The 27,483-nt window shown below is 38.2% G+C and overlaps 1 protein-coding gene across 2 annotated transcripts; it reads right to left on the bottom strand.

Moving 5' to 3' along the window:
- Window positions 1-766: 766 nt before the first annotated feature.
- LOC144644729 (tight junction protein ZO-1-like) lies at window positions 767-27,335 on the bottom strand. 2 transcript variants are annotated; one of them, XM_078504248.1, is made up of 31 exons: window positions 26,537-27,335; window positions 25,877-26,196; window positions 22,105-22,152; window positions 19,077-19,204; window positions 18,494-18,596; window positions 18,294-18,393; window positions 17,366-17,469; window positions 16,877-17,094; window positions 16,342-16,412; window positions 15,437-15,568; window positions 14,698-14,848; window positions 13,962-14,109; window positions 13,136-13,238; window positions 11,713-11,758; window positions 11,329-11,499; window positions 10,800-10,957; window positions 10,400-10,456; window positions 10,185-10,280; window positions 9,764-9,858; window positions 9,218-9,327; window positions 8,643-8,743; window positions 8,074-8,171; window positions 7,739-7,891; window positions 7,059-7,276; window positions 5,688-6,695; window positions 4,861-5,066; window positions 4,172-4,315; window positions 3,504-3,760; window positions 2,729-2,872; window positions 2,135-2,305; window positions 767-1,927 (listed from the first exon to the last, which is right to left on the bottom strand). In XM_078504248.1, the coding sequence occupies exons 1-31, from the start codon at window positions 26,829-26,831 to the stop codon at window positions 1,895-1,897; spliced, it is 5,187 nt and encodes a 1,728-aa protein (XP_078360374.1). In that variant the 5' UTR covers window positions 26,832-27,335; the 3' UTR covers window positions 767-1,894. The 2 variants fall into 2 exon arrangements, with proteins under 2 accessions (XP_078360374.1, XP_078360375.1); XM_078504249.1 differs by having other exon boundaries at window positions 4,172-4,312; window positions 26,537-27,334.
- Window positions 27,336-27,483: the final 148 nt, after the last annotated feature.

The raw sequence follows: 27,483 nt of genomic DNA, 5'->3' as shown, positions 1-27,483 counted from the left end.
GGGAAATGGGCCGGTAAAGGAAAATTATATTCGCCAACACTCGGCCAAACATTGTCTTGATTTCTGGTTAGTTCGCTCAATTCGGAGATTTTAACCTCACGTGCGCGAGGTCAAATTCTCCTTTTATTCAAGATTTGTCCAATCTCCCTCAACCTGTGACAGGGTTGAATACGTCATGATCGCTTCCCTGTGGAATGATCAATGGTAGTTAAAACAAGTTTCAGTTAACCTCGCTGACCAATGAAATAAACCCCACGCTCAGAAATGCCATTTACACGACAGAAAGAGAGAAACTGTCAAATCAAAGTGGGGCTATAGGCGCCTATGGCCCTATTTTGATTTGACCGTTTCTCTACAGGCGCGTTTACACGACAGAGAAATTTGGCTACGGACCCGTCAAAAATTGGTGCGGACCGCAAGAAAATTGGTGCGGACCAGACAACTTTTGCAGGGAAACAGTCAAATCAAAACGGGGCCATAGGCGCCTATGGCCCCGTTTTGATTTGACTGTTTCTCTACAAAAGTGGTTAGGTACGGACCAATTTTCTTACGGTCCGCACCAATTTTCTGACGAGTCCGTAGCCAAATTTCTCTGTCGTGTAAACGCACCTTACGAAAGTGATGAGGTCCGGACCGATTTTTCGACGGGTTCATACCCAAATTTTTCTGTCGTGAAAACTCGCCTTAAATTACACAAAACAATGTCACAAACAGTTCTCGAGCGTTCGTAAGTAAAGAGTGGAGAAACAACATAAATGAACCAACATAAGTAAAAGTGTACGAACTTTATTGATACAGCGTGGTGTTTGACTGGTTTACAAACCGGATTGCTTAAAAACTATTATAGTATAGCTGGCATGGCTGTCTTCCTAAGTGTTTACGAATTATTTAAAATTAGAATTAAGCCCGGTTCATAATATACTCCCGGTCAAGGGTGAAAATGGACAACAATAATCTTATAACAGCTCGGGCATAACGAAATGTAGCCTGCGTAGTTTTGCGCGCGTATTAAGAAAACGCGAAAGGCGAGCTCGCGCCTACCGCGTTTCCCAAATGCGCGCTCAAAACAACACAGGCGCCTGCAACGCAGGCTAAACTAAATGGGGCTCTTTGTTCTGGAAACAAATCCTCAAGGACCAGGTACAAGTTTTAGGATCCCGCAGTAAAAAGAAATGATCATTAAAACAAATTGAAACATTACTTCCTTTACTACTGTGATAAAATCTATTATTTTTCTAAAACTGTGCGTTTCCCTTACATGGATTCACGTTTAATTAAAAGCGTTACTTAGCTTTTACACGTCGATTAAAATACCAAAACATAATCATGCATGTACACTCTAAAAAGATAACTCCATTAAAATATTTCACAATTTAAGATTATCCCGCATGAGTTCAGGTCACCATTGGATAAAATTCAGAAAAACTCATTTAAAACCTATTTCTACTTCATGGCTTTTTCGTTTCATCAAACTAATCATCGCATAAATTTACGAATTTACCTAAAATAGGTTGCAAATTTTCATCCATACAGGTTTTACTTCTTTAATACAGAAAAGTGACTGCTTTCCCCTTACAAGATATCTTCAATAAAAGCTTCTGAAAACTGTGTTTTCCCGTCATGATCAGACGAAAAAAAAAAAAATGGAAAATGCAATGAGACCACCACGAATTGCTTATTTAGGAGTTTCCATCTAGAAAACCACTTAAATGCAGTCTGCTGTCAAGTAAATAAACTTGACAAACAACCACGTTGCATTTTGATGGTTTCTTATGTCACTGCGCATTCATATTCAGGCTTTGCTTTCCTATAAAAATATCTTTTTGAGACACTTGGTACGGTGTCAGATCTGTTCATGTCGGCTCTGTTAGAAAAACTCTTCACTGTCAACTTCTCAAATAAGATACTGAACTTTCTGTCCTCCAATCTGAAATCCAAGAAAAAACACATGTTAGGAGATTTTTGCATTAGAAACTAACTCATTCCCCGAAGGAAAAAAGTTCATTGTTTTGTAACACCAATATGGTCGCCGTGACGTCACGTAGAAACACATTATTCCAACAAGCTAGTACAAAATTTGGCAATTGGTGAAATCGTATGAGGAAACGTAACTTATTATTTTTTGAAGACGTACCTTTCGAGGCCTTGTAGAAACACTGACAGCCGCTGTCTCGCCTTCATGTCCCTCCTGGAATATATCCACAACACAAACACTGCTGCTTGGGCTGAAGTTCCTGTCACGGATCAAGAACTCTACACACGGAGCATGGCGGTAAGCCTCCCAGGAGTCGTGAAATTCAATAAACTGTAGGGAATAATAAAAGTAAAAAACGTTTTAGTGTGTCAAACAGTCAGTGCGGTAAAGAATAGTGAATAAGCGAGAATTTCGACATCGAGCTATGTGTCTTTTCTCTCCTGTGTCGAGAAGTTAAATAGCGCGAGGAAAACAAGGACAGGCCGTAATCTCAAAGTAAATAAGCGAGAAAATAAGTAAATATGCGAGAATTTAGACTGCGGACCATAACTATTTTTCCTCCTACGTCGAGAAGTGAAAAACGTGAGAGCAAACATGTCCACGCCTTGTCTGTCTGTCTGTCAGTCTATAAATCTTATTGCTTAGAAGTTAAGGGATTTAACGAGGAACCTTGACTGTCTCTCAACATTCGAATGTAAAGTAAGAATGTTTATAAGGTCTGATATCGATAACAGAAGAGGAAATTGTGCACACCTTCTTGCAGCTAGAGCGTGCCACCCAGTTGTTGTTCAGATCTCTAAGCTGTACTCTGACGTCACTCGAGTCTCCGTGCACCAAAACTGGTTTGAAAGGTGAAAACGGGAAGCGTCCAAGTTCAGCCTCGGAATTACAAACATCCTGCAGAAAAAGAAAACACGATCAGAATTTATTTCCAGTTAATTTAACAATGAAAGCCGAAGTCGTTTGGTTCACGTGGTTTTACTTTAATCAAGGAGTGAATAACAAATACAAATAGACCAAACCAAATATAGAAAGCTACAGTAATACAAAAAAACAATTCTCTTGCAAAAATACATAGCCTGCGTAGCAGGCGTCTGTGTTTTATAGCGCATTTGAAAGAGTGCGCGATTGCGAGAAGGCCGCGAGTGGCCCCCTCGCATCTTTCGTGTTTCCCATACACGCGCTCGAGACTACGGCGCCTGCTACGCAGGCTAAAAAATACATTGCTAAAAAGGTTAGCCTTTTGTAATGTTTTCAAATTTTACGTTTTACACGGCTGAACAAGATATATTCTTATACCATTTTATTCTTGGCAAGAAACCTGGAGTACTGCGCTTTCTCTTAGTTTAAACATTCATTTTGTCTGCATTTTCAATAGAGGGGTTAGTTTTGAGACTCTCTGGGGCTCTTATTTGAAAAGGGCGGCTTAATCGAGGTAAGTATGTCAAGCCAACTTTTCAACAACTGTAGTATGGCCTTCTCGGAAGAGCCTACCATACAAAACAAGACAATAATCGGATTAGCAAACCTTAAATGCTGCCTCCGTGTCATCCATCAATACTACATTTAATGCCCAGTCATCATTGACTCTGGGGGGAGGGGCAAAGCATGCCGCCAGCATGCGCTTGGTAGCCTTGCCACGTGTGTGAGGACGAGCCCTGCCGACCAGGCTAAAAGCAGAGAAATGATCCACAAGGACTGAGACCGAGTTGGAATCCACTTGACACTGGTCGCCTCGCGAGTCACGACCCTGAAGCGCCACGTTCTTCCACTCAGACGGCTGACCTGCGGGACAGCGGTAACAAACCAAACGTTACACTACTTCATATTCAATGAACAGAATGTGATTTTGTGTGTTGAAAATGTGTAAATATATGTTATATGTTTTCAACTAAACCGTTTAAATTCTACCTTTCTCTAAATGACAAAACCAGTTCAAAAGCAACAAAAGCAGAACTAGCTGTACTTTTGATGCTGATGACATTTCTGCAAGAAGTTATTCACTTGAAACTGATACCCCAATACATTCTAAAACGGAAATGTCATACGTTACAATCTAAGAATATTCACAAAAATATTTCAGTCCAAAATCGGCAGAAAAATAAAAATTTTCAGCCTGGACCGGAAAAACAATATTCTTATAGAGAAAAAGAGTGTACGCGGAGGCGATTCGCTGTAAGTTGCTTTTTTGCATACCTGTAGGGGTATCACTAGACTTGAGAGCAAATGACCAGCCGTCAGGTGTCATGGACGCACAGTGCGGCAGGCGAAGCTCCACAGGTTTGAGGAATTGCGTGCCATGAGGACCACACATCACTAACGGACTCAAGAGGGTTTCTCCTAGAGCGAACAAACGCAACTTAAAATGTACCAAATTCACCTGTCACGCACCGTCACGCAACATAGCATAACAAAAAAAAATAGCATGTACTACACAAATGATCTCGGAGGACACAGAATTTACAAAGTTCGTCACTGCAAAAAAGTTGAGTGTTCACGGAGATGTTGGAAACCACATGCACAAAAGAAAAAATGTAGTTATCCAAACGCACTCTTAAAAATATTATCCTGGATTGCCTAGTCAAGCACAATATGTCAACTTCTAATCAGAACACGTGATCGCCACACAAGCAGAGGGAGAAGGGAGGGATGGAGATCAAACAAGGGCCCTTTTTATGTATTTATTTATTTATTTTTTTTTTTGGGGGGGGGGGGTGACCAAGTCCGTAATTTTCAACGAGGACGTCGCTACATGACGTAAGGTGATGACGCGATATCAACTAACGTGTGCAATGCTATTCAGATTGGGCAATAAGATTGCAAAGCCCTTGGGTTCCTCTAAACAGATTTCTACTGGTTCTCGAGCGAAAAGTAAACGCTGTTACCTTTGTCCGAGTCTAACGGCGGCATGAAATTGTTGTCTTTACAGACTTTGAAGTATATTTCCTGCTCCACTCCCTTGGGGATGGCACCTTCCGGTATAACGATGCTGACCCCCGACTCTGGGGAGGACAGGACGCCTCCCTGGGAAGTAAACTTGCCCCGAGCGGTGGCTACCACTTGAGTGTCCTCGTCAAGGGACTCAAAATCGCTGAAAGAAACAAAGGAACTGCGTGTTATTAAAAGTTCCCATAATGTTATTTCTCCTTGCTGACCGCCACACATTTTTCTTAATGCTAAAACGGAGAATTAGGCAGTACATCATGACCAACACAATATCTATCTGTTTAACGGTCAATTGATGCTGTTAGGAGAAAGTATATTTTGATGATTGTTCTCCCTCACCTGTGACACTTTACAAAAGTTTGTCGAGTCTAACATAATCAATTCAGGCCAAAAAACAAAAACTCTGGACTCTAAATGCTTTAAGCTCTAGGTTTTTCTGTTTTGCCACGTTTTCACTACCCCAGGGAACATGCAGAATTTTAATCGCTCCGAAGCTTGTGCTAAGTGTTGTGGTTCATATTTATCCTTGGTACAATCTGATATTTTCCTCTGTTTTAAATTCATTATCATATATTACCATACACCAGAACTAAGGAAAGCGCCACATTGAACAAAGGGTAAAATTGAACCATAACTTTATGGACTGTTATCTTGACGACAAGGTCAACTAGGAACTAACACTAACACATTTTCTGTTTTATTAGAAAAAAAAACAAAAACAAAACTAAACTAAATTGCAAAAAAGGTTTCTCGTCCCTTTGCTTACCTGGTCACAACGTTTTGTCCTTCGTGGTCCATGTTGACAAGGTCTGTTGACACCTTGTGCCGATACTCTGTTCTGTACGTTGTCGGTCTCGGCTCTGGTTCGCGCTCTGGTCGGGAAAACCGAGGGGATCCCGACAAACGAAAATTGTACGTCACTTGGTCCCCCGGTCGAGGTCCATCCGAAAGTCTGCCCGTGGGTGGGTCACGTGACGAGGGTCTGTCGCCAGATGAAGGTCTGTCTGTATTGACGGCATTGAAAGGTTTTGGAGCGTAGGCTTGTGACGAGTAGCCAGCATATGCAGATCGGGGACGATCAGGTCTTATTGCTTCAAACTTCGGTTCTCTTCGGGTTGGAATCGTAACTTCAGCTCTGTATCGAGGCTCGCGAGGCAGGCTGCCAGTTCTGTTCTCAGAATTCATGGGGAACTCTCTCTGAGGAGCACTTTCAACTCGAAAATCGGAAACGTTCGCGCGAATCTCGGGTTCCGCAGGTTTCTCGCGGTCAAAACGCGTTACAGTCGGATAACTTCGCGTTGGGTAGTAGCTGGAATGCGCAACAGTTTCTTGCTTGTCTGGGTTTGAATAATCAACGACAATATTACGCGGTTTTCTGTCGTAAGATTCCGAATATGGACGTGGTTTACGGTCCTCGATGGAGCGCCGTCGCTGAGGTATTAGCACTGACTCCAAATCATCCAAGCGTTTTTCAAGATCTAATTCCGGCTGTTTCTTTTTCTGCTCAACTTCAATCGGCGGTTCTCGGATACGATCGATTTGCTCTCGACGTTGGTTCGACTCATTATCGATCGCCCACAGCTTAGAAACTGGAACTCCTACGCGTTCGTCGTACTCCTTAAGAAGGTCGGAATCACCTTCGACTTTACGAAGACTATCGCGCTTCATTCGCAACTCCTCGGCGTCTGCTTCGGAACGATCGAACCCGTCAGGCATTCGGGTCTTTTTGAGTGATTCTCTGAGTTCAACTGGGTTCTCTCGAGATGGAAGCAGCCTAGAAAAAAAGAAAACAACATTCAAAATCTCTTATAGTCAGCATACAGAACTCTCACGTCGTTTTACGACATCACTTCTAAATCTGGGATTGACAAAAGTTAAAAGCCCCTTTGGCTACTCAAGTTTCAAGCCATAGTCCTCGTTAAGACGCCACGCAACGCTTTTACCAGTATGCGTTACGTGACACATACAATTGTCACAATTCAAATAACGGCTGCTGGCGTACAACTCAAACAGTAGAAAGCAAAGTTTTTACATTTTTTCAGTTTAAGCCTTTAAGCCTGTTGATGAACTAACTTAGACTAAACAGCTTCTAAAGAAACTTACTTTCTAATCTTCTTAAATGAAGAGTTAAACTTACTTGACCATGTTTCCCGAGGGTTTATATCCTGGTCTCTGTCTGTCCAGAGTATCCTCTCTAAAACCAGCAGGTTTGTTTCCGTTACGGAAGTCCTCCTCTTCATAACGAGCCCTTGGACCATATTCATCTGGTTGCTCAGGCTCGTTATACCGGAGGTGCGGCTCAGAGTACGCGGGGCGGACCCGGACATCGCGATCACGTGGTGGCTCGGAATGAACCTGCAACAAACAACAGAAATGTATTCAGATACAAGCTCGAAACATTTATTCTCATTAAAGGGGCTGTGTCACGGCTGAGTTAGGTTCATTTTACAAAGTTTTACTAAATGCCCGCTATGAAACTTAACGTTTGCAAAAAAATTACTTCTATGGATCTAAAGACAAAATTATAGCTTCATTGCAACCAAATGTGTCTCCTTGGCATAATAACTTTAAGTTGCAAACAAACGATAGTAACTTTGAAAACTGTTCAGCCCAACAATATTTTAAAACACATAACGCAATCCGTTTAATCTTCATCACTTTTAGCCATCCGCACCTTCTCTCGTATTTGCTGAGTTATTGAAATGTTATTTTAAGCAGCTATTTTTATATTTCACCAAATTTGATGACCATTTCTCATGCCTAAATTTGGCTAAAATCCGTGACACAGTTCCAGGGCGACAGGTTTTACGCTTTTACCTCATAGCCATGATCAGCCACTACAGCGTCTTCGTCGACAGGCTGGGTCGAGGTGGACGAGCGGACAGTTGGTGAGTCTAACGTGGAGTCAAAATCGTACGACTGCGAGTAGCGACTTGGCATGCGGAATTCAATGTCCTCTTGTTCGTCAAACTGAAGATTAAAAAAAAAACGTTGATCAAAAATAAAACACCAACGGATAAAATAAAGTTTCTCAAATCGAATACAAGAAGAAAACGGTTCCCAGGAGAAAAGAAATGTTAAGCCGCGAGCAAGCAAGCAAGATATATTAAAAATATGGAGGAAAAATAAAATCATCAAAATGAAACAGAAACCTTGTCTTCAGACATCCAGACAGGATCCTCCTGTTGTTTCTTAATATTTTCTTTAACTGTTGAATACCAATTGTCCATAGAGCCCGCAGGTATGACAGCTAAAAAAAAATTATAACATAAATGGTCTATTCAGCCTTTACTTCTGCTAACTCTTCCCTCAGGCGACGCAATGAGAGAGGCAAAATAATTTGGAGGAAAACTTACAACCCGTGCCAAGCGCGGGAAAACGTGCAACCGGCGCTAAGCGCGGGAAAAAGCGCGATAACCAAGGCAGATTGGTTTACAGTTTCTCTCTGATTGGCTGAAAAATAGCATGTTTGTTGTTACTTATTTTCACAAACAATCCAAATCCTTCTAAATCACTCTAATTTTAAAGTGAAATCCTCAGTGGAAATTTTTCTTTTCTTTTTAATTCCCTTCCTTTTTTTCAATTTTCGCACTTGAAGACAGGTATATTAGTACACCATTACTGAAAAGAATGGAGTTATAAGTTGTTAATGGATGTCGCTTTTCATTGCTTCACAAATGTTTATCCGTGCATTTAATGGATTATAAAAAGAGTTTCAAACCTGTGAACATGTTGCTGTAGAACTGCTCAAGTTTTAGCGAGTTATCATGCAACTTCTTGATCATTTTAGCGGAATGATCGCCAGCGCCACTTCTCATTTCCCTGAAAAAAAAAATGTTTAAGCCCCCTCTTGATCATTTTAAGATCATAAATTGTAGTGGTATATGAAAAATAAAATGTGTTTCGTCCTAAACGTAACATTACTTACTAAGTGATAAAAGCACCAAGTCGATTGGTTTGTTGCTTAATAGAAGTTTACACGAAGACTTAACAAACCAGGAACGGGTGGGGGGGGGGGGGGGGTAAATTGCATTACAACATCGCGCAAAAAAACTGACAAAACGACTAACTATTACGCCCTTAATTTTATGCTGGATTTCCACTGACGCGTATTTTTTTCGTGCGTTTACGTGCGTGTAAAAATTTAGAGACAATGTATGAACGACTTGCCTAACGTGTACACAAGTCGTTCATACACTGTCTCTATTTTTTTCACGCACGTAAACGCACATAAAAAAAACACGCGTATTGGAAATTCACCTGTACACTAAGAACAACACATCACAAAGCACTTACTTGACCATCTGTTTGTTGGGTGGTCTCAGGAAAATCACAATGGGATACAGCTGGGCAAAATTAAGCCTCTCCACCTCTTCAGGGGTGATGTCCAACAAGCAATGCTTGCCCTGAAAAAAATAAACAAATAAATATCTTTGACAAAACCGGCCACACCACTTTTACTGCAGGCAGAATTCCATATCAGGTACACTTAACTCTTCTGTAAACGACTCTTTACAGCAAGGCGGCCAAAAGTGTGACCACTTTTAATTTATTCACATTCTTTCGTGCAGATTTAATCCAATCAGAAGTCAACTGCAAGCTATCCACGGCTTTTGATTGGATTAAATCTGCACGAAAGAATGTGAATAAATTAAAAGTGGTCACACTTTTGGCCGCCTTGCTGTAATACAAAACCTGTATCTGCAACACTTGGCTTCTCTTTGAACCTTATCTACAAACATTTAGGGAGAACTTGCAAAATTGGTTTCCTGAGATTTTTAGATTTTTTTGTTGTTTTTCCTTGATGTTGTTTTGGCTTAGTACAATGTAATGATTACTCACGCTGTCAATCACAGCCTTAATTGACGTGTAGCTCAGCGAGCGACGGGATGACCGCATGGGACTCCTTCCTGCAGGCTGCATCCCTCTGAAGGCAGCTGAAATAAGGTAACACTTTAAAATTAACTTGTGTAACAGTTAACAAAACAAAGATTTCTTTTTTTGTTACATTCTCTGTTTTAGTACATCACACAGGAATTATATCACACTAACATAAATTTTATTTAAATCAGCAAATTGCATAAGATTTTGAGTGTTTAATAGAACTAAAGGAACATTGGAATGAACAAATTGTAGTGGATGTAAAAGTAAAAATATATACATGTATGCCATTTCGCGATTGTAACACATTAGCGTTAGAAACCTTCGAGAAATTTTTAACAGACAATCACCACTGCGAAATTACAGACTTTAATGATCTTACTTGGAATGGCAAATGTGTCTGGCATGTCTTGTAGCAGCTTGTCTCTTGTTATGTCAGCAATCGGTCCCAGTAGAACCACTGGTCTGATAAATCCAGCTATAAACACAATAATCAAGTTTACTGAACACAATCTCAACACATGGAATCAGATAAGCAACAACAATGGTGTTCTTCCGACACTCAACAAAATCATGTACACTAGTAAATTAACTTACGTTTTCTAAGAGCAACTCTTTCGTATGCTGGGAGCTTGTTTTCTTTTGCAGTGGTAGCTGAAAAAATAACAACGAGAGTTACAAATATGCCTCCATCCCAACAAAGAAATTCTCCTTGCTTTGGCTATACCCTCCTTATACTTGGACATTTTTTTCCATATCAGGACAAGTCTTGTTTTATTAACACTGGCTGTGACAAAGTTATAAACTAAAAATCAACAACAGTTTTCATCCAGCAATGAACTTGCATTTTGTATACTTAACTCAGTTAAAATTATGCCTGTTACAGTAACTTGAAGCTTTTCAAATTTACATCAATAAATTTCCAAGGTTTGAAAACCCTTCTGAGGTCTTTTGCATTCACAGACGATGCATTCCTCCCATGAAAACTTTCACTTACTGAAGGATTCCTCATCCAGATGATCAGATGACACAAACTTGTATTTCTTGAGGGTTCCACCTCTGGAATTACTCCTTTTCAGACTTCCATAATTACTTTCTCCCTTCTTTGGCGTCATTTCTTCAACTTTGTGTTGAACTTGAGCCAACTGTTCAGCCCTGTAAGAAAACAAACCTGACTGTAAGTCCATGAAAAAAATATACAAAGTTAATACAGTTGAATCCCGATAACTCAAACCTTCCAGGGAAATCGAAAAGATTCGAGTAATCAGGAGTTCGAGTTATCGAGGGTAAAATTAGTAAAAAAATGGCCTGGACGGGAATGAAAAAAGGTTCGAGTTAGCGGGAGTTCGAGTTATTGAGGGTTCGAGCTATCGAGATTTAACTGTTAACAGGCCATAACTTGATAAATAAGTTCCTTTGAACAATCAAACACCCCCACTTTAGGCAGTCATTACAGTCTGTCTGTCTGTCTGTCTGTCTGTTTGTCTGGAACAGTGACTCAGTTTTCTGAAACCATTATTTATTACCTGGATTTGTTAGGGATAATTCCAACATCTGTCTCCTGCCCCTGTTTTGTTACGACCTGTGCACGCCATGTTCCAATCACACCATCATGCATAGTGTCCCAGATGTGGAAGACATCTTCCCTCTGGAATGAACACTCATTGTCCTTCATCTTCTCATAGTCAAAATGAGTTCTGCAAAGAAAAATTTGTTATGTTATATCACCACTGGTGCCATGTTCTGCAACCATCTTTAACTCAGGTAGCTGCCTACAATATTGTACTTTGTATTTTTTTTTTTTTGTAAAATGTTTAGAATTGAAAGGATCACCTTCTGTTGTGCAGGAGCTTAAATTACCAGGTGTACACTTGATTTTGTTTGTTCACTGTTTCTTTGAATGAACTTACTTGATGTAAAATGAATCTCCTGATTCTTTGCTGATCTTGTCATAAGCTACAAAATGAGAATGGTTGACACAATATTACACATACAATTTGCTACCTTAATAAAGTTTAAAAAAAGTGGTACTCTCTCTACTATGTGCAAAAGATCAGATGCCTCAGTCAACAAGCAATCGGGGAAGTAGCTTAAAGTCAGCAATTGGGTAAAAAGCTTCAGCTGTCCAGAGATATTTAAATAACTGGCACGCGATGCATGCAGAAGCGATGGCGTTTCACGAGGGGTCTTACATAATTTTGAGGAAAACTTAAAGTAAATAATAGTAGCTGACACCTTGTGTGTCGAAATGACTGTTATCCAACTGCATCTTACATTTTTTTAACATAAGAAGCAATGTTAGTGATTGTATAAATAGTATAGTCCGAGGATCTGATGGAATTTAAATAAATGAAGTTGTTTAATATGAATTCACAGACCAAGGATGCAAATAATACATTTTCTTCGTAGATTTGCTCAATTGAACAACAGTAATACTTTATTTTATATTTTTATTATTTATTTAGATTTCCCTATGTTGTCTCAACAAAGATTGCGTTATACTGCAGTGTGATATCACGGATAAACGACATACGATACGCGCGAGCAAGCTTTTAAGGTCAAACGGTCTCTTGCTCACAGCGGCCCTTTGTATTTTAAGAATAAGAAATTTCTGCCAACTCAATCTAATAGATTCCATCATATATAATAAGTCTCTTTCGTTCATACATTGTAGTTTTCCATTCTAACTGCACCGAAGTATTTTGCTTTTGTGTTTTACGCGGCGATTTCTTGTTAAGTTAAACTTGATTTCTGTTCGATCGGGCCAAACAGACAAAACGAACCGATCGTGCGATGGCATAAAAGCGATGTCACGCCATCGCTTAAAAAGATTTTGAAGCCCTTTCCTCAACAAGTACACGCCAAGTTAGGGCCTGTTTACATGACTCCTGAATGACTTTCATTCCAGAACGAGTTCATTCCATCCTCAAATATCTCTCTGTATCTGTTTACACGATACTGGGACAAAATTTTGTTTCTGCGCGAATCATTTCATTTTGGTTTTCATTTGAGAGTGAAACTTTCATTCTGGAATGACATCTTATTCTGCTTACATGTAAATACAAAACGAATTTTGGTCCAAGATGAAACTGCATCTCATGAAACTCCATACAGAGGCCACAGATTGAAGTCAGAGCAAAAAAAAAAAGGTAATATTACGGTACTTCATGTTTAGCCCAAGAAGTAGCCCTACGGTCAAATTGCTCGTTAAAATTGCTGATATGGCCATAAAAGCCCAAAAACCATGCAGTTAAAAAGGACTCACAGTTCTAGGTTACAGCTGGTTAAAGATTTCACAAAGTTCTCTACAAAGAACAACCACACAATATTTACTTTGTCTCCTGTACTTGCACAGAAGGTTGACTTCGTCTCCAAGAGACAACAGGATCAAGACCGCTTCTTCTCTTGTGATGTCTTTGAAATCTATGTCATTGGCCTGTAAATATACAACAGGAGACATTTCTTAGAGTTTGTTAAAATCAAACCCTTTCAGCAAACTCAACAACATGCCTTTTACAAGCAAGGGCATATTAAAGCTAAAACTGTATGGTCTGCAAGGGCACATTAATTGGGGCTACTACTGCAAGTAGCAAAATGACTCAGTTCCCTCAAGATTTAATTTGAGACTAACACGTAGAAGGGAATGTTCTTTCTGTATTTATTTAGCATTTTAGCCTTGTTTACTGCCTGTTTACATCACACAATCCTCATTACAAACAGAAATGGGGCTACTGGCTTTTACCAGAATGTCTAAAGTCGGCCCAGTAATCACGTTCCCAGAGCCTGCCTTCCCATTGACCAGTGGTTGGGAAACCGCTCTAGGCTAATCCAAAACCAGAACCTGGTTTGATTGTGTGCGTGTGTCAGAGATTGTGGTGAAACGAACACGTTTTCAACAGCCAATCAGATTCAGTTGTCTTTTTGATGAACTTTCAGATTAGCCCAGAGGACTCAATCCCTGGCACAGAGCAGGAGGATTGCAGCCTCTGGGGACAAGATTGTCGGCCCAGAGGAAGACATCCATGACTACTGGATTTGAGCCAAAAGCATTTTCCCAAGATGACAAAAAAAAAAAAAGTTTTGCATTACTGTGACCACCTCTGACTGTATACATACAATATCAAGACATTACAACTTGATCACTGTCATGATTACCCACCATTAGTACTTGGTCTCCCTTTCTTAACCCTTCATTGTATGCAGGGCTCCCCTCCTTTACAGCTGCCACAAAAATACCAGTCTTGTTTCCACCAGATACTTGGATACCAAGACTGCCACTCTTACGGAAAGCAACCAGACGAGCATCTCTGTAAAATTGTGAGTTACAAATCATGAAATTATTACTTTCTCGAAGGCTTACTATTTTAAAGTTCCAACCAATAAAAACAAAAGCCTCTGTAAACAATGTAACAAATGGTAACCTAACTTGTTTTAAAGTTTTAACATACTTAGCTGCTACTACTACATGTGTTCTTATTTTGAAGGTTAAAATTCAATTTTAATTATTATCTTAAAGTGCATATGAAGTAAAAAATAAGTGTTGCTCATTTTGAAGGCTTTTCAAAATAAAGAAGATGGCGTTCTCCGTTTTGAAATATCTTTTTAGAGATATTTATGTTTTAGTATTATGCAAATAAGGCAAGTGATGATGTCATAAATAATTATTGTTCCACAGAAAGATAAAATACCGAATGAAGAGTTTCTCTAGAAATATTAGAGCAATGTTTTTCAAACTTGGCACCATAAATGTACAGTATACTTTAAGCCATGTTGACACTGCAGTTGTTTGAGAAAATAGAAAGTTTGAACCATAATCAAAATTTATGTTATACAGTTCTCAAGCAATCTCAAATAATCATACATGAATACATTTTTAAAACAAAATGACACAGTACCCTCTATATCTCCTGCGGTCTACAGAGTCCATGTCACGGCGATCACTGCGTGGGGAACTTGATGTTGACTCCACATAATTAACACTTGATCTTGATTCATTCACAGGGGAATTTCTCCCCCAGGAACTTAAACCACCAGGTGTATATGTGACTATAAAAAAAAAGATTGTTTAGAAGTGATTATTATCCAGTTTCTCCTTACTATCAAGACAAGAATGAAAGATAATAAGATAACATGAATTGATCACTAAGGGATAATGTGCTGTTATCTTTCTTGACAAGTTAAAACTACAGTGATATCAAACTTCTGCTAACTGACATCTCCTGTAGGTAAACATCTCCTCTAAGCAGACACTTGGTTATACAGTAGAATCCAGATTTCTCGAACATCCAGGGGGAAACAAAAATTGGTTCAAGAAATCCGGAGTTTCAAGAACCCGAGGGTTCGACAAGTTAGGATTCTACTGTAGTCAAAGCCATACAAACACTGCATTTTTTACTTCCCATACAAAAAAGAAAAAAAAAAAAAAAAAAAAAAAAAAAAAAAAAAAAAAAAAAACGCAAAACTACTCCATAAGCAGATACTTACTAGTACAGTTACAGCCCTACAAACACCCTGCATTCTTAACTGCCCATAAGCAGACACTTTTTCTGGATGTACTCAAGAAAAGAACACGGTTTAATTGATCATGTTTACATACTACAAGTTCACATGCATTTACGATTGTGTTTTAGTTACCTTCTGCAGGTTTTGGAAAACCAGGTTCTGATTCCTGCTGCTGGCTCTCCACAGGTCTGAACACCTCCTCTCTGTCGTAACCCATCCCTGATGAAACTCGTTCACCTGTATCAGGCCTCTTCCAGCTCATTTCTGATTAATTTACAATTAAATTCTTTATAAGTACAGTGCTCAGAGCAATGGCACAGAAACAGACTAAAAAATAATACAATATAACAAAAAAAAGTGATCTTAACTAAAGCTAGTCTCTAAAGAGAACCCCTTTTCTCCCCAGCATTCTGTCATGTTGCCCTTTAGAACAGTTTGCCAGTTCTCATTCACACGGTGTTATTCTAGGTTAAGCGAACCACTGTAAAGGTAGGTCAGAGTGTCTTGCCCAAAAACACAACAACCAGTGCTTGAACCTAAAGTGTTTGACCTTGAACCACTTGATCTGGTGCCCAACATGATAACTATGAAGTCACTACAGTACCCTATGGGGCCGGGGGGGGTTTTTTTGTTCCCCCCCCCCAAAAGCACAGGGAAAACACCAAAACAAACCGGAAACCACGCAGGCACCCGAAGAACTTTACCTTTACCTTTACTTTACCCTATCTTCACTTCATTTTCCATATTACTTCCTGGAACTCCACATGCAATAAATATGTGCGATAAAGCCTTAAAATTGAAGGGCACCGTCTCGAAAAATCTTTAAAATATCAGTCTTTGCTGTGTACTAAAGTTAAATTTAACTAAGTTTCTGTAGTCTCCTTTCGGCATTTAATTTATTTATCACGGGTTTAACTTCATGATCGCTGGTGCGAAATGTCATTTCAAACTTTGATTGACAGAAATCTTGGAAAAGTTTCCACGGGTGTTCTCATTTCTGAAGTCACAAATCTATGCAAACGGTGGTAACCACTAACCTGAAAAAAGCGCGTTTTCTTTTTCCAACGGGGGCGGAGGTCGCTGTGGTAGATCTTCATCACTGTAATGCCTACAGTTATTAATAATAATTGTATAAAGTTCAGAAAGACCACATATCCAAAGATAAGTGGAAAGAGATGGAGTTGAAAATTTTCCCCACAACACAACACCAAAAAAAAAATATATTTTTTTAATTAAAATCAACACCAATAGATGAGCTTGGGGAATGGTCTGCACATAGCTGGAACAGCAAGCGTTATGCTCCCGCAGACCCAATCCGCATGACTGCTGCAATGCACCACTGACTAGCATTGGTTTGAGTCAAACTTAGCCTAAATTTCATTAGGCACATTTAGGGAACTCTTGCATTTGGGAAGTAAGGTACTATCCAGAAGTTGAAAAAAAAAAATCTATCCAGGGTACAAGTAGATAAGCTAAGCCATCGTGATTTGAAGGGCCATTTATACAAGCAACGTAAACACAGATACAAGCTACTAAGCAGTGTGACCAATATTTAGACACAATCCCACTGACCTTGGAGGCAGTTCTGGTTCTTGTTCTTCGCTGTAGCCATTAGGCATGTCCCTGTCCCGAGACCCTGCTTTATGTCTGAATGTTGGAGGCAGAGAGTGTGTGCTGTAGCTTGGTGGTAAGTTGTCGTCTTTCAGCACCAAAAGATCCAGTCTGTTTGATCGACGAACCATTTCAATTGCTTCCCTCAAGCTCATCTCTTCAGACTTTCTGTCGTTTATCTAAATAAATCGTAAAATGTAAGCAAATGTTTAACTGCTAAAGAAATCCTTGTCTGCAAAATAATGCTATTAAAAAGTAAAAAGTTTAGAGTAAAAGGCTATTAATATTTTGTAATAAATTAACGCTATACTTTGTAAGCTTGACCTTAGAACACAAATTCTTCTAGCACAATAGCACCACAATAATTGGACAGACATCTGAAATAACAATGATACAAAATAATGGCTCCTGCTGACTTGCAAAGCACACTAAATAAAGTTGTATGCACACCTTCAGAATGACATCTCCAGACTTCAGTTCACCCTGCTTTGCAACCATGCCATTCTTATCAATATCCTTTATGAACATAGATCCACCGAGAGAAAAGCCATAACCTATTTAACAACAGGATGAAAATAAATTAAACAAGGTCCTAAACATTCTGTTAAAATTAACAATTAAAACTATTATTTTTTTCTCTTGACTGAGGGCTATCATTTTTTTTTTCACCTAGACAGTCTCTGTACTTTAAGCAGTCCTTTTTTTTCTTAGCTCGTCAAGTGTTAAGCGAAAAATCACGCAGATGGAAAAATGTTTGTGAGTCAAAGCACGGCCAATTTACCAGTTGCACCCTTTCTTTGCTAATTAATGCTCAACGTACTAAGAAAAAAAAGACTGCTCATAGTCTATTGGTTTCTCTCTTTTCAATAAAGATCAGATGCCCTCAATTAAAAAAGGGTAGTGCGGTAGTGCTTGTGATTGGGAATCAAGTCAACAACAAAAATAGCCTAAGACACTGTACATGTTTGGGAAAACTATATAAAAAGTAACTTTTAATCATTTTGTTGAGGTAGTACAGCGGTTTCAATAAAATTTGAAGTAGGTAGTGGGTTGAGGAGAGTAACTGACTGTTTGAAATAATCACAATAGGGGAAAAAGGCAGCCGACTTCTCTGAACAAAGTAAAGCGAAGTACCCAATGCTTTTCATTGGCTGTCAGTGCTTATAGAAAGCACTGATAGCATATCAGAACAAAGCTGCAGAGAAGACTTTTACCATTCTCTGTATCAGTATTTTTTGACATTTTGGATAACTGTAATTTCTGCCACTGGAATTCTCTTCACACTTGAGAATTTGCACAGCAACACCAACAAACCACCTGCTGTAAGGATCTGCGGTGTGCATGTTCTTATAACTGTTATGATGGGTATATCAGTTACCTTTATTCTGCTGTTCCCTGATGAGTGTAACAGTTTGCGGAACCTTACTTCCTTCTCTAGGAGTTGTCATTGTGGGAATAGACTTTCTTCGTTTGATGGCCTAAAAAATAAGAAAGGAAAACAAATCACATTTAGAAAGCAAAATTATTACCTCAGAATTGGAGAATTTAAAGTAAAACCACAATTAAAATAAGACTTACAAGTCGTGCAGAGTTCCCACTGTCCTTCAAAGCTTGCACAGCTACAGAATGCATTACATTCTCTACATTTATGTCATTCACTTGAAGAATGATGTCATTAACCCTAAAACAAAGGCAGAAGATTAATAAAACAAGACGTTCATTACAACTGTAATTTTAAGGATCAAGTATTTTGCAAATATCACTCTTACAGGAAATACTATGGTATACAACACTTAATGGTAAATTTTATAATTTTTAATTTTTTAATTGAATAGCTCGGTGCAAGACTGTGTTAAGTGACTTTTTTGGGTGGACTATTTTTCCCTTCAAAAGTGCCTGAATTTTTGCATGTTCTTTTTTATTTAGTAGTAAAACATTCCCCTGTATTTTTTTTGGCTGGTTGGCACTTTGTTTCTGAAAAAAAAAAAAAACGAGGACAAACTATCAAAGTGTGTACAATGAACGTAACCAGGCAGAACAAGAGGAAATCATTACTTAAATTTCTTAAAATATTTTCCATATTACATAAGGGCTAATGTGGCCCAGTTGATTTAAGCGTGTCCATGTGGTGATATTTTAGAGTGCTTATTCTTATTCTTACTTTAGAAGTCCATCAGAAGGGCTTCCCTGTACAATATCAGAGACCACAATGGATGTATCTCCACTCTTGAAGTGTGGGTTATCTCTTCCACCAGAAACGGCAATACCAAAACCTTGGTTTGCATTGGCCTGCAAAATGAACCAGTGGGATGATAAGGCAAAGTGTGCATTTGTGCCTAGCGGCCCATCAGGTCAGAGGTTATCCCAGTTTCAGTAGACTAAGTATGAAGCGACCAGGAGTAATACTACTCCCCCCTGGATAGGATGCTGGTCCATTGCAGGGTTACCCCCAGCATTAAATTTACTGCTACCTACAGTATTTCTACGCCTGCGTAACGTAGAAAGAGGCACAATGAGAGACAAGTGTCTTGCCCAAGAACACAAAACAGTGACCCTGGACAGAGCTCGAACCTGGACCGCTCAATCCAGAGTCCAGAACACTAACCATTAGACCACCGTGCCTTCTACATTGGGATGATTAGTTTTCCAAAATGTAAACATCACATTGCAATGACAAACAAGTTAAACATTAGTGAAGAAATTATTCAACATGACACGAGCGTGGGACAAATATAAAAATCTGAGTCCCCGACGGAAATCGAACCCATGGCCTCCCAGATACCGGTAGGGCGCTCTAACCAACTGAGCTACAAGAGACTCGCTGTGTATCTGGGAGGCGATGGGTTCGATTCCCGTCGGGGACTCAGATTTTTTTCTTTGTCCCACACTCGTGTCATGTTGAATAATTTCTTCACTATTTATCACCGAGCTTGAAATTTACCACCTTTATTATTTACTACACAAGTTAAACATTAAAGCAAAATAGAGAAAAAAATTAATTAAGTTAGGAAAAATCACAATGCTGGAATACGTTTAACCGACATTAATACTAGGTCGTAACATTTTAATCAGAGCAAAATTTAAACATTGACACAGTTTTGTGGATGTTGTGGTTAAAATTTAACCTTGGTAATGGTTTGAAATTTTTCAAACCAGTTTGATTTTTAATTTTCTTTGTTTAAGATTATGATAATGAATATGAGACAATGAAAAGTCAAACTGGTTTGAAAAATTTTAAACCATAGAAAAATTTAAACCACAACATAGACGAAATTAATGATCTGAGAACATCTAAGCAAAATTCCACCCAACACAGTTGAAAGATGTTTGTAAAATGTGTTCCTAAATAAAGCAAATTTTATTTTGAGTTACTAAAAGCCTTCCCTTTAGCAGCTGTGCTGCTTTTTCAGACACTAGAAGTACAAGATTTCCTGAATTAAGATATGATCTTCTACAACATTGGTGACGCTGATAACACACAAGTGGTTATTTCAAATTCAAAACAGATTTTTCTCTCCATTTCAGTATCGTAAGGGACCGGTCATTATTTATGTAGAGGGGGGAGGGAAAAATATGTTGAAAAGATCAAAATTTCTGTAAGGCCCCCCCTCCAGGCCATGTAAGTAGCAAGTGACCCCCCCTTCTTTATTCAATATTTACGTGATGACCCCCCCCCACCTCATATCTCCCTTTATATGCCTCAAGTAATTTATTATTAAATGCATGTTACATACAATCTTAATTGCACACTTGTTCTAATTCAAAAAGGCTGGATCAACACTTAGTCAACCAAGGCTTCTTTGCTATGGATACTTGTCCAGCAATACGGCAAATTTTTGGATGAGTTATGTGTATAGTAAACATACCTCTATTATTAACTCCTTAACTTTGGAAAAGTGGTAGTTTTTACAAATTATGCTCTCATGGTGAACACAAATGTAATATCCATGCAAAATATAATTCCTTTCCAATGATTTTCCTAAAGTTGTAAAGGGATTACTTTGAATTCTTGTTGTCATAAATATCATGTTTTATTACTTCTTGGGCTATTGCAGTGATAATCATTTTGTAAAAAGAAAATAATTTCAGTCAAACCAGATATTAAAGCAGATTATAAAGGTCTGGTTTCTTTATTAACTAAAATTAATTTTAAGATAACAATGGAGTTTAGAGTGAAAACAGTATTTCTGTAAAATACAAATCACTAAAGTTGTACATAATAGTGGAGTTTAAACAAAAGAAAACAATAGAAATAGCATAAAATTGTACAATTTAGCATCTCACTGTTTCACATATGGTGTTTGCACTGTTCTATTTAACTGTTTTACCCACCTCAAACTGCTTATCCCCCCTAAACTTCTTTATAAAAAATTTTAGCCCCCCCCCTCTTGCCACTCTGAAATAGCCTTGACCCCCCCTTCTTTTTTTCCTTCCCCCCCCTCTACATAAATAATGACCGGTCCCTAAGCAGTTTTTTTGGATAATTTTAAAACAAAGACGTCAAAGCTGCCTTTCATATCATGACTAAAAATAGTCTCATTTACATTTTCAGACAAAATTTGAGGCATGGTGGTTTAAATAAGTTTTTGGTTAAGAATATTATTTTTTCAGTTTGCAATTTGATTTCTACAATAATGTGAAACAATTGGGAAAAAAAGAAATCAAACTGGTTTATAAATTTCAAACCATGAACAAATTCAAACCAAAATATATGGAAACCTTAATCTAGATTATACGAGGAAGTTGTCAAAATAAAGACACTAGTTAAAACAATTTGACTTGTAAGTGCATCAAAAACAGAATAAATTAACCAAGTATTTAAACACTTAACACACTTGTTTAACATTGACATGATTTGAGAATAAAATGATTTGTACAAAACAGAGTTTGCAAAAATTGCACAAGGAAAAACTTGTGTTTTGAGGCAGGTAGATAAAACAAAACATACACAAACAACAAAATTTACATAAAAAAAGATGGCTCAATCAGTAAAAGCTTTTAGGCAACATCAAAATTGACTCATGAGATGTATAATCAGGAATGAAAAACTTAAGAACTACGCCAGAATCACATGACTTGTTGGAATCATAAACTCGACTTTTACAACAACAAAACTACCCACTGCTTTTGCTAACATCAAATATTTATTGCTGAATGTTTTCAGTGCTAATATATCACCAGTGACTCACCTTTTCCAAAACTATTGTTTTCCTTTCATAAGAATACTGTTCAGTGGGCTGTTGAAAACAAGAAACTGCAATAAGTAATAATATTATTAATATATCAACTACAACTGTAGTTAGAGGCTAAAACTCACCAAGAACTTCAAATGTTTTACACATTTCACATATAAAACGATGCCACACACACCAAACTGAACGATGCACTAAAGATGCTTTAAAACAACACGTCACGTACATTACCTAGAAAATGACATGCAAATAAAGCAACATAGGAGACGCACATTTGTTAAAACGTCTCTGTGTACTTAATCTGACTTTATGTTGACATAAAGCAGCTTCTTTGGCATTGCAGTGCAGCAACTGGAAAATTTTACCCATTAGCTTGAATAAATACAGATATGTTTACAAAAAACAAAGATTAACCCCTCAAAAGAGCTTTAGACCTACAGGTACATGATTTTGTCCACATACTGCTCATGTTTGTGGCTGGGGTTAAATGTTCTAAATATTTTTTTTCTTCAGAAGGCTTATGCACAGCTGCATGTGTAAACACTTGAGACATGTTGTTTGACGGCAGTCTCTTCATTGGTAGTCTGAAGAGTTCTACTCTTTTATTCCTTCTATGATTAATTTTTTGGAAAGATAACAATCTTTTTGTGACATAGAAAACGTAACCATTAATTTAAAAGTTAGGACTATCTGGGGATTTGCAGGGTTTATACAAAAAGACTCTATTACTAACATTGCATTGATGTTGTTTCAACATTGCATTGAAAAAGACTGACTGACAGTGAGCACATAAAGCGAAAAAAGGTATCATAAAAGCTTTGGGAAAAAATCGGCTTTTTGAAAGGAAACGGAAGCCAAGCTTAAACACCCAGACTGACTCCATCTCCCCATCAAAACTATTTTTTGAAAGAACATTCATTTAGGGCGGTTAGTGACCAACTTGACAGTATAAGTTACTATGGTCACCATGCAAAATTTATATAACTTTTTATACATAAAATTGTAAAAAAAAAACTATCCTTTAAGTTGACACTTATTCTGTTGTTAAATTCCAAATCTAGGAATCTGATTGGTTCCCTAATTAAATACTTCTTGCTGACAGAACAACACTGTGAAAACACTGCCTTTAGAACTATCAATTTTTGTCTAAGGTTGTTTAACATTTAACAGCGATGAAAGAGAAGTAAGTTAATATGCTTCACAAAAATAGTCATTTTAGACCAGAAAGACATTAATCCTTGGTTTCTGAAAGGGATGAAAACCATTCACTAGTGTATATGTACAATGTACATGTACACCATTATTGACAAAGAATGTAACCTGATGCTTCCACTTTAATTCAGAACAACGCGTTACTTTGATGGCAATAAAGAACTTAAGAATAGCCATCATATTCTTAGAGCTAAGAAAAAGAAACATGACAGCCAGCTAAAGGAATTCACTGAATGTGTTAAAGTGTTCTTTCAGTCAGTTCTGGTACAGAAATGTAGAACTCCAAACTGACCATTTCAGTTGCTATGGTCTGTCATTGTAAATTCTCTGACAAGTTGCCAAATTGACAACCATTTAATAATTATTATTATTGGTAAATATGCTATTATTCCAAAAATAGTATATTGAGAAACAAATTGCTACAGTTTTACTAGAATTCTTTACCTCCTCTTATGTAACCATGAAAATTTGGCTGAAAACATTAAAAACTAAACAGTTGGACAAGCATAGTCAAGTTCCTTCAAAGTACACAGCTCAAAGATTCTGGCCATCAATAGCCAATGTATGAAAATCAATGCTATGTGATATGTATATTGCTAAAATGTCCATTCTATCTTTTCACATCGAAAGTTTTTTCAATGGCAATCTTTCAAAAGTACTGAATAAACTTTGATTTTAAATCACTAAATACTTCAAAAATACTGCACATAAACTGCTTGTTTCGGAATGCTTGGAGTTTCAAAAAGACTGAACATTGTTTTTAATAATTCCCTGCCAAAAGTAATGCTATTAAAAATAGATAATTGCAACAGGTTCTTTTCAAACACAGCTTCACTGCCATTACTTGACACTGCATAACTTGCATAATAGAGTTTGTTTAAGTATAAAGGTCTGAAAGATCTTCCCAGATAAAATTATCTCTGTCTAAATATTTTAAGCAATATATGTTGACAAAGGGCTTACAAGATCAGCATTCCAATAATTTTGAAGTTAATAGGTAATTTGAATTTTTATATAACTTTATTTTTGTTAATATGATTAACAAGTTGTGTTTTAACTGGATAGAAAAAACAGTTCCCAAGAGAGCTGTTATAATAACTCCAGTAATACATCCCGAAATAAAACTAACCACATTTTAGAAAACAAAACTATGATCTCCTTGTTGTTTTCGTCATTAACATTAGGGCAACTGCCAGGCAACTATCGAAAAACCGTGTTTGACGTGCAAATATATTTATTGCGGCCAAATATATTTTACAGCCCAAGCTCGGGCGTCTTTCATAAACAAAAGCACAACAATAAAACCTTTCCCAAAGCACAATGGAAAAACAACAATGGAGACGCGAATGAATATAGTTACTATACGTGACGATATTTAGTTGAGCAGTTTATCTAGTACTTATACACGAAGACACATCAACAACGACTGCCTTCGTTCTGTTTACTTTCCAAACCATACTTGTACGATGCAATTAATGATAAAATAATTTTTATCGACAACTACTCGACTTTGGAACTGGATCTGATCCGAATAAATGCTCAAGCGAAAAAAGTCACTGAGCCATGAAGAATATTACCCCGACTTGCAATACAAACGCATCAGAATTGCTGAAAATAACCCTGATACGAACGAACACAAATTAACACTCACTTATATTTCTCCCGCGGTTTTACTGCAAAAATCGATTGATTGTTTGAAATGAACGAACACCGCTGGAAAAGTTTGTGAAGCGTAGCTTCCAACGAGATCAAAAGGCGGGGTTAAATGCTAGAAACGACCACGGCAATAAAATTTAAGGGTTATATTGAAAATTTCAACTTAAGCATTCGTTTGGCGAGCCTCTCGTGAAACTAGCAGTGAACAATGAATTGGTCAAAGACATGACATCATACCATCTCCGGCAGACAACCTTCCATCAGGAAATTTCGTGCACGTAAATGTTTTTGACTCGGAAAACGTCGGTTATTGAGTAAAGTATTTTAAACAACGGATTAGCGTCAGCCACAGTAATCGACGGATAAATGGTACCTAATAAACTTCATTCGAACCACAAAAATATGACCCTTTGATACGATTTGCTGTACGAGATTCGATTGAAACATTCAGTCGTACTTAGCTAATTCTATAAGCTCCCCGAGCATAAACAGCGCCTCGGAATATAGACAATGTTGCTTCACTTTACAAATTCGTGACAACATAGTGGGTTTTTAATTGTAACACACTAATTTTAGCTGTGATCTTCGCTACGTAACCCACACATGGACCGCTAGTTACCACATGCGCTAGATAAACGCTCACCAATACGCATACTCAACATTCCGTGCGTTGAAAATATTTCATTGTCAATTTCATTCACACAACAACCCAACGAACATACACATATCAAGTTGCCGAGATAACCAACCATATCAGTCACTCCGAAATACTCTAAAAACACATTTCTTTCCTCATACCAATAAAAAGAATGTAGGAAATCCGTAAAGAAAATTGATATTGAACGCCGTATAGTGTAGTAAGCTTAAAAAATACGGGAGTTGACGATAACATCAAACTTACGCTAGCGTCGCCAACGGACTTTCGATAGTTTCGTTCAGCACCAATGTCATTCTCCATGAAGTTTCGCCCTTCGCCGTGCTTTTCAGTGATGTACTGAGGCACTTCTCTTCCTCGGTCGTACGAGTAGTCTCTGGCTCTTTGCTCCTCTCCTCTCATTTCTTTCCGGGGCTGTTCGTCTTGTTGGAAGTTTCTTTCGGGTGTGTAATACTCACGGTCCCGTTTAGCGTTGTAAAACTCGTTATTGTTATTTTCTCGCTGCTCAAACTCTCGAACCCTCTGAGAGCTGGAATATCTTGGGTAAGATTCCCTCGGCTTGCCTTCTGAAATTATACAACGGGCAAAATGGAACGTGTGAGAAATAGAAAGCAACGAATTTCCTGCAATCTATAAACATATGCGACGACAATTCGGTGTCATGGCTCAAACCAATAAACGCTGGATAGCCTGTTTTGCATACATTAATAAATTCGTATCAACAAAAAACCTGCATAAAAACAAAACAAATTGCCGCGTAGAGAAACGAGAATAAGGCTTAATGAAAACACTTTGAGCTGCTGTTTGAAATGCACGAACTATGCAAAGCAAGTGTTCCCGCAAGCGTATCGAAGGGCTCTTTAAACTATCGGCGGCTAAATTACGTTAACTACCCTGACACCTTACCTAAAACTTCAACTTGTGGGTTCTTGGACCTAAGTTTGGCTGCTAAGTGAGGATGTGAATCTTCTAACGCTACACACAGCTCATGAAATCCATTCGGCCCCTTGTAGTGGAGTAAGTCAAGCAAGCTTTCCGCTCGTTCTTGAGGGGTCCGCCCAATGTTTATTCCATCGATTTCCTTCTGGGTCAGCACACCGCTCACATACAGCAACGGACAAACTTCATTTGTTCGCACATCTCTAAGAAGAAGATCTCGATTTTCAAGCAAAGCACTCTGATATGGCTTTAACGCAGCCATCTTTGCATTTGTGGTTCGCTTGGCGCGGCGTCGTTCCCAAGCGCCTTCCTGTCAATCAACTCAGAATTAATTGTACGCTTTGTTTCTTAACCAATCAGCGCTGAGAAATGAGCAATGTATCCCGCTGGGACTGTTAATGACAATGGAAAAATATGCACAACTTCACATTAGTGTTACGAAGTATTTCATCAAAATATTCTTGCGTTTGCTTGGTATACGGTAATTATAATTTCGCTACATCCTTCCCGGTGCGCAAGGTCTCTAGGAAACGCACGATGAGTCAACACAAAGAAATTTAGATAGCCTTACATCACTGTAAACCGATAACAAACCCACACAAATATTTCTTGCTTCAAAATCGAGTGGTTTCAAAGAATGCAGCTGCGTTACAACACAAACGATTAAATTCCAACGGCATTGCTGTACTCCGGGCCAAACTTACACCTCGAGGCCATTCAAACTGAGATTTCTGTCAAAGTGTCAAGATATTCTGTGTAATTCAATTATTTTTGTCAACGTTTTTCTAAAATTTATTATCACTAAATTGGCGCTAACAGGGTCGTTTTCATTTCACTCCTTGTTAATTTCACACTTCGGAAACAAAGAATTTAGGATCTTGGCTCGCCGCGAACCGAAAATTACAAAGGAAAAA

This window comes from Oculina patagonica, chromosome 2, assembly GCF_052425735.1.
Source record: "Oculina patagonica isolate OP01 chromosome 2, crgOcupat, whole genome shotgun sequence".
Lineage (NCBI taxonomy): Eukaryota > Metazoa > Cnidaria > Anthozoa > Scleractinia > Oculinidae > Oculina > Oculina patagonica.
Note: the sequence above shows the minus strand (reverse complement) of the source record. Positions and strands in the feature narration are given on the sequence as shown.

Coding starts and splice junctions, on each gene's coding strand:
- LOC144644729 (XM_078504248.1), bottom strand. CDS start 26,831: ATGGCTGCGTTAAAGCCATATCAGAGTGCTTTGCTTGAAAATCGAGAT. Junction 18,394..18,493: donor GTGGGAACTCTGCACGACTT/GTAAGTCTTATT, acceptor CTTATTTTTTAG/GCCATCAAACGAAGAAAGTC. Junction 14,849..15,436: donor TTTTCCAAAACCTGCAGAAG/GTAACTAAAACA, acceptor TTTTTTTTATAG/TCACATATACACCTGGTGGT.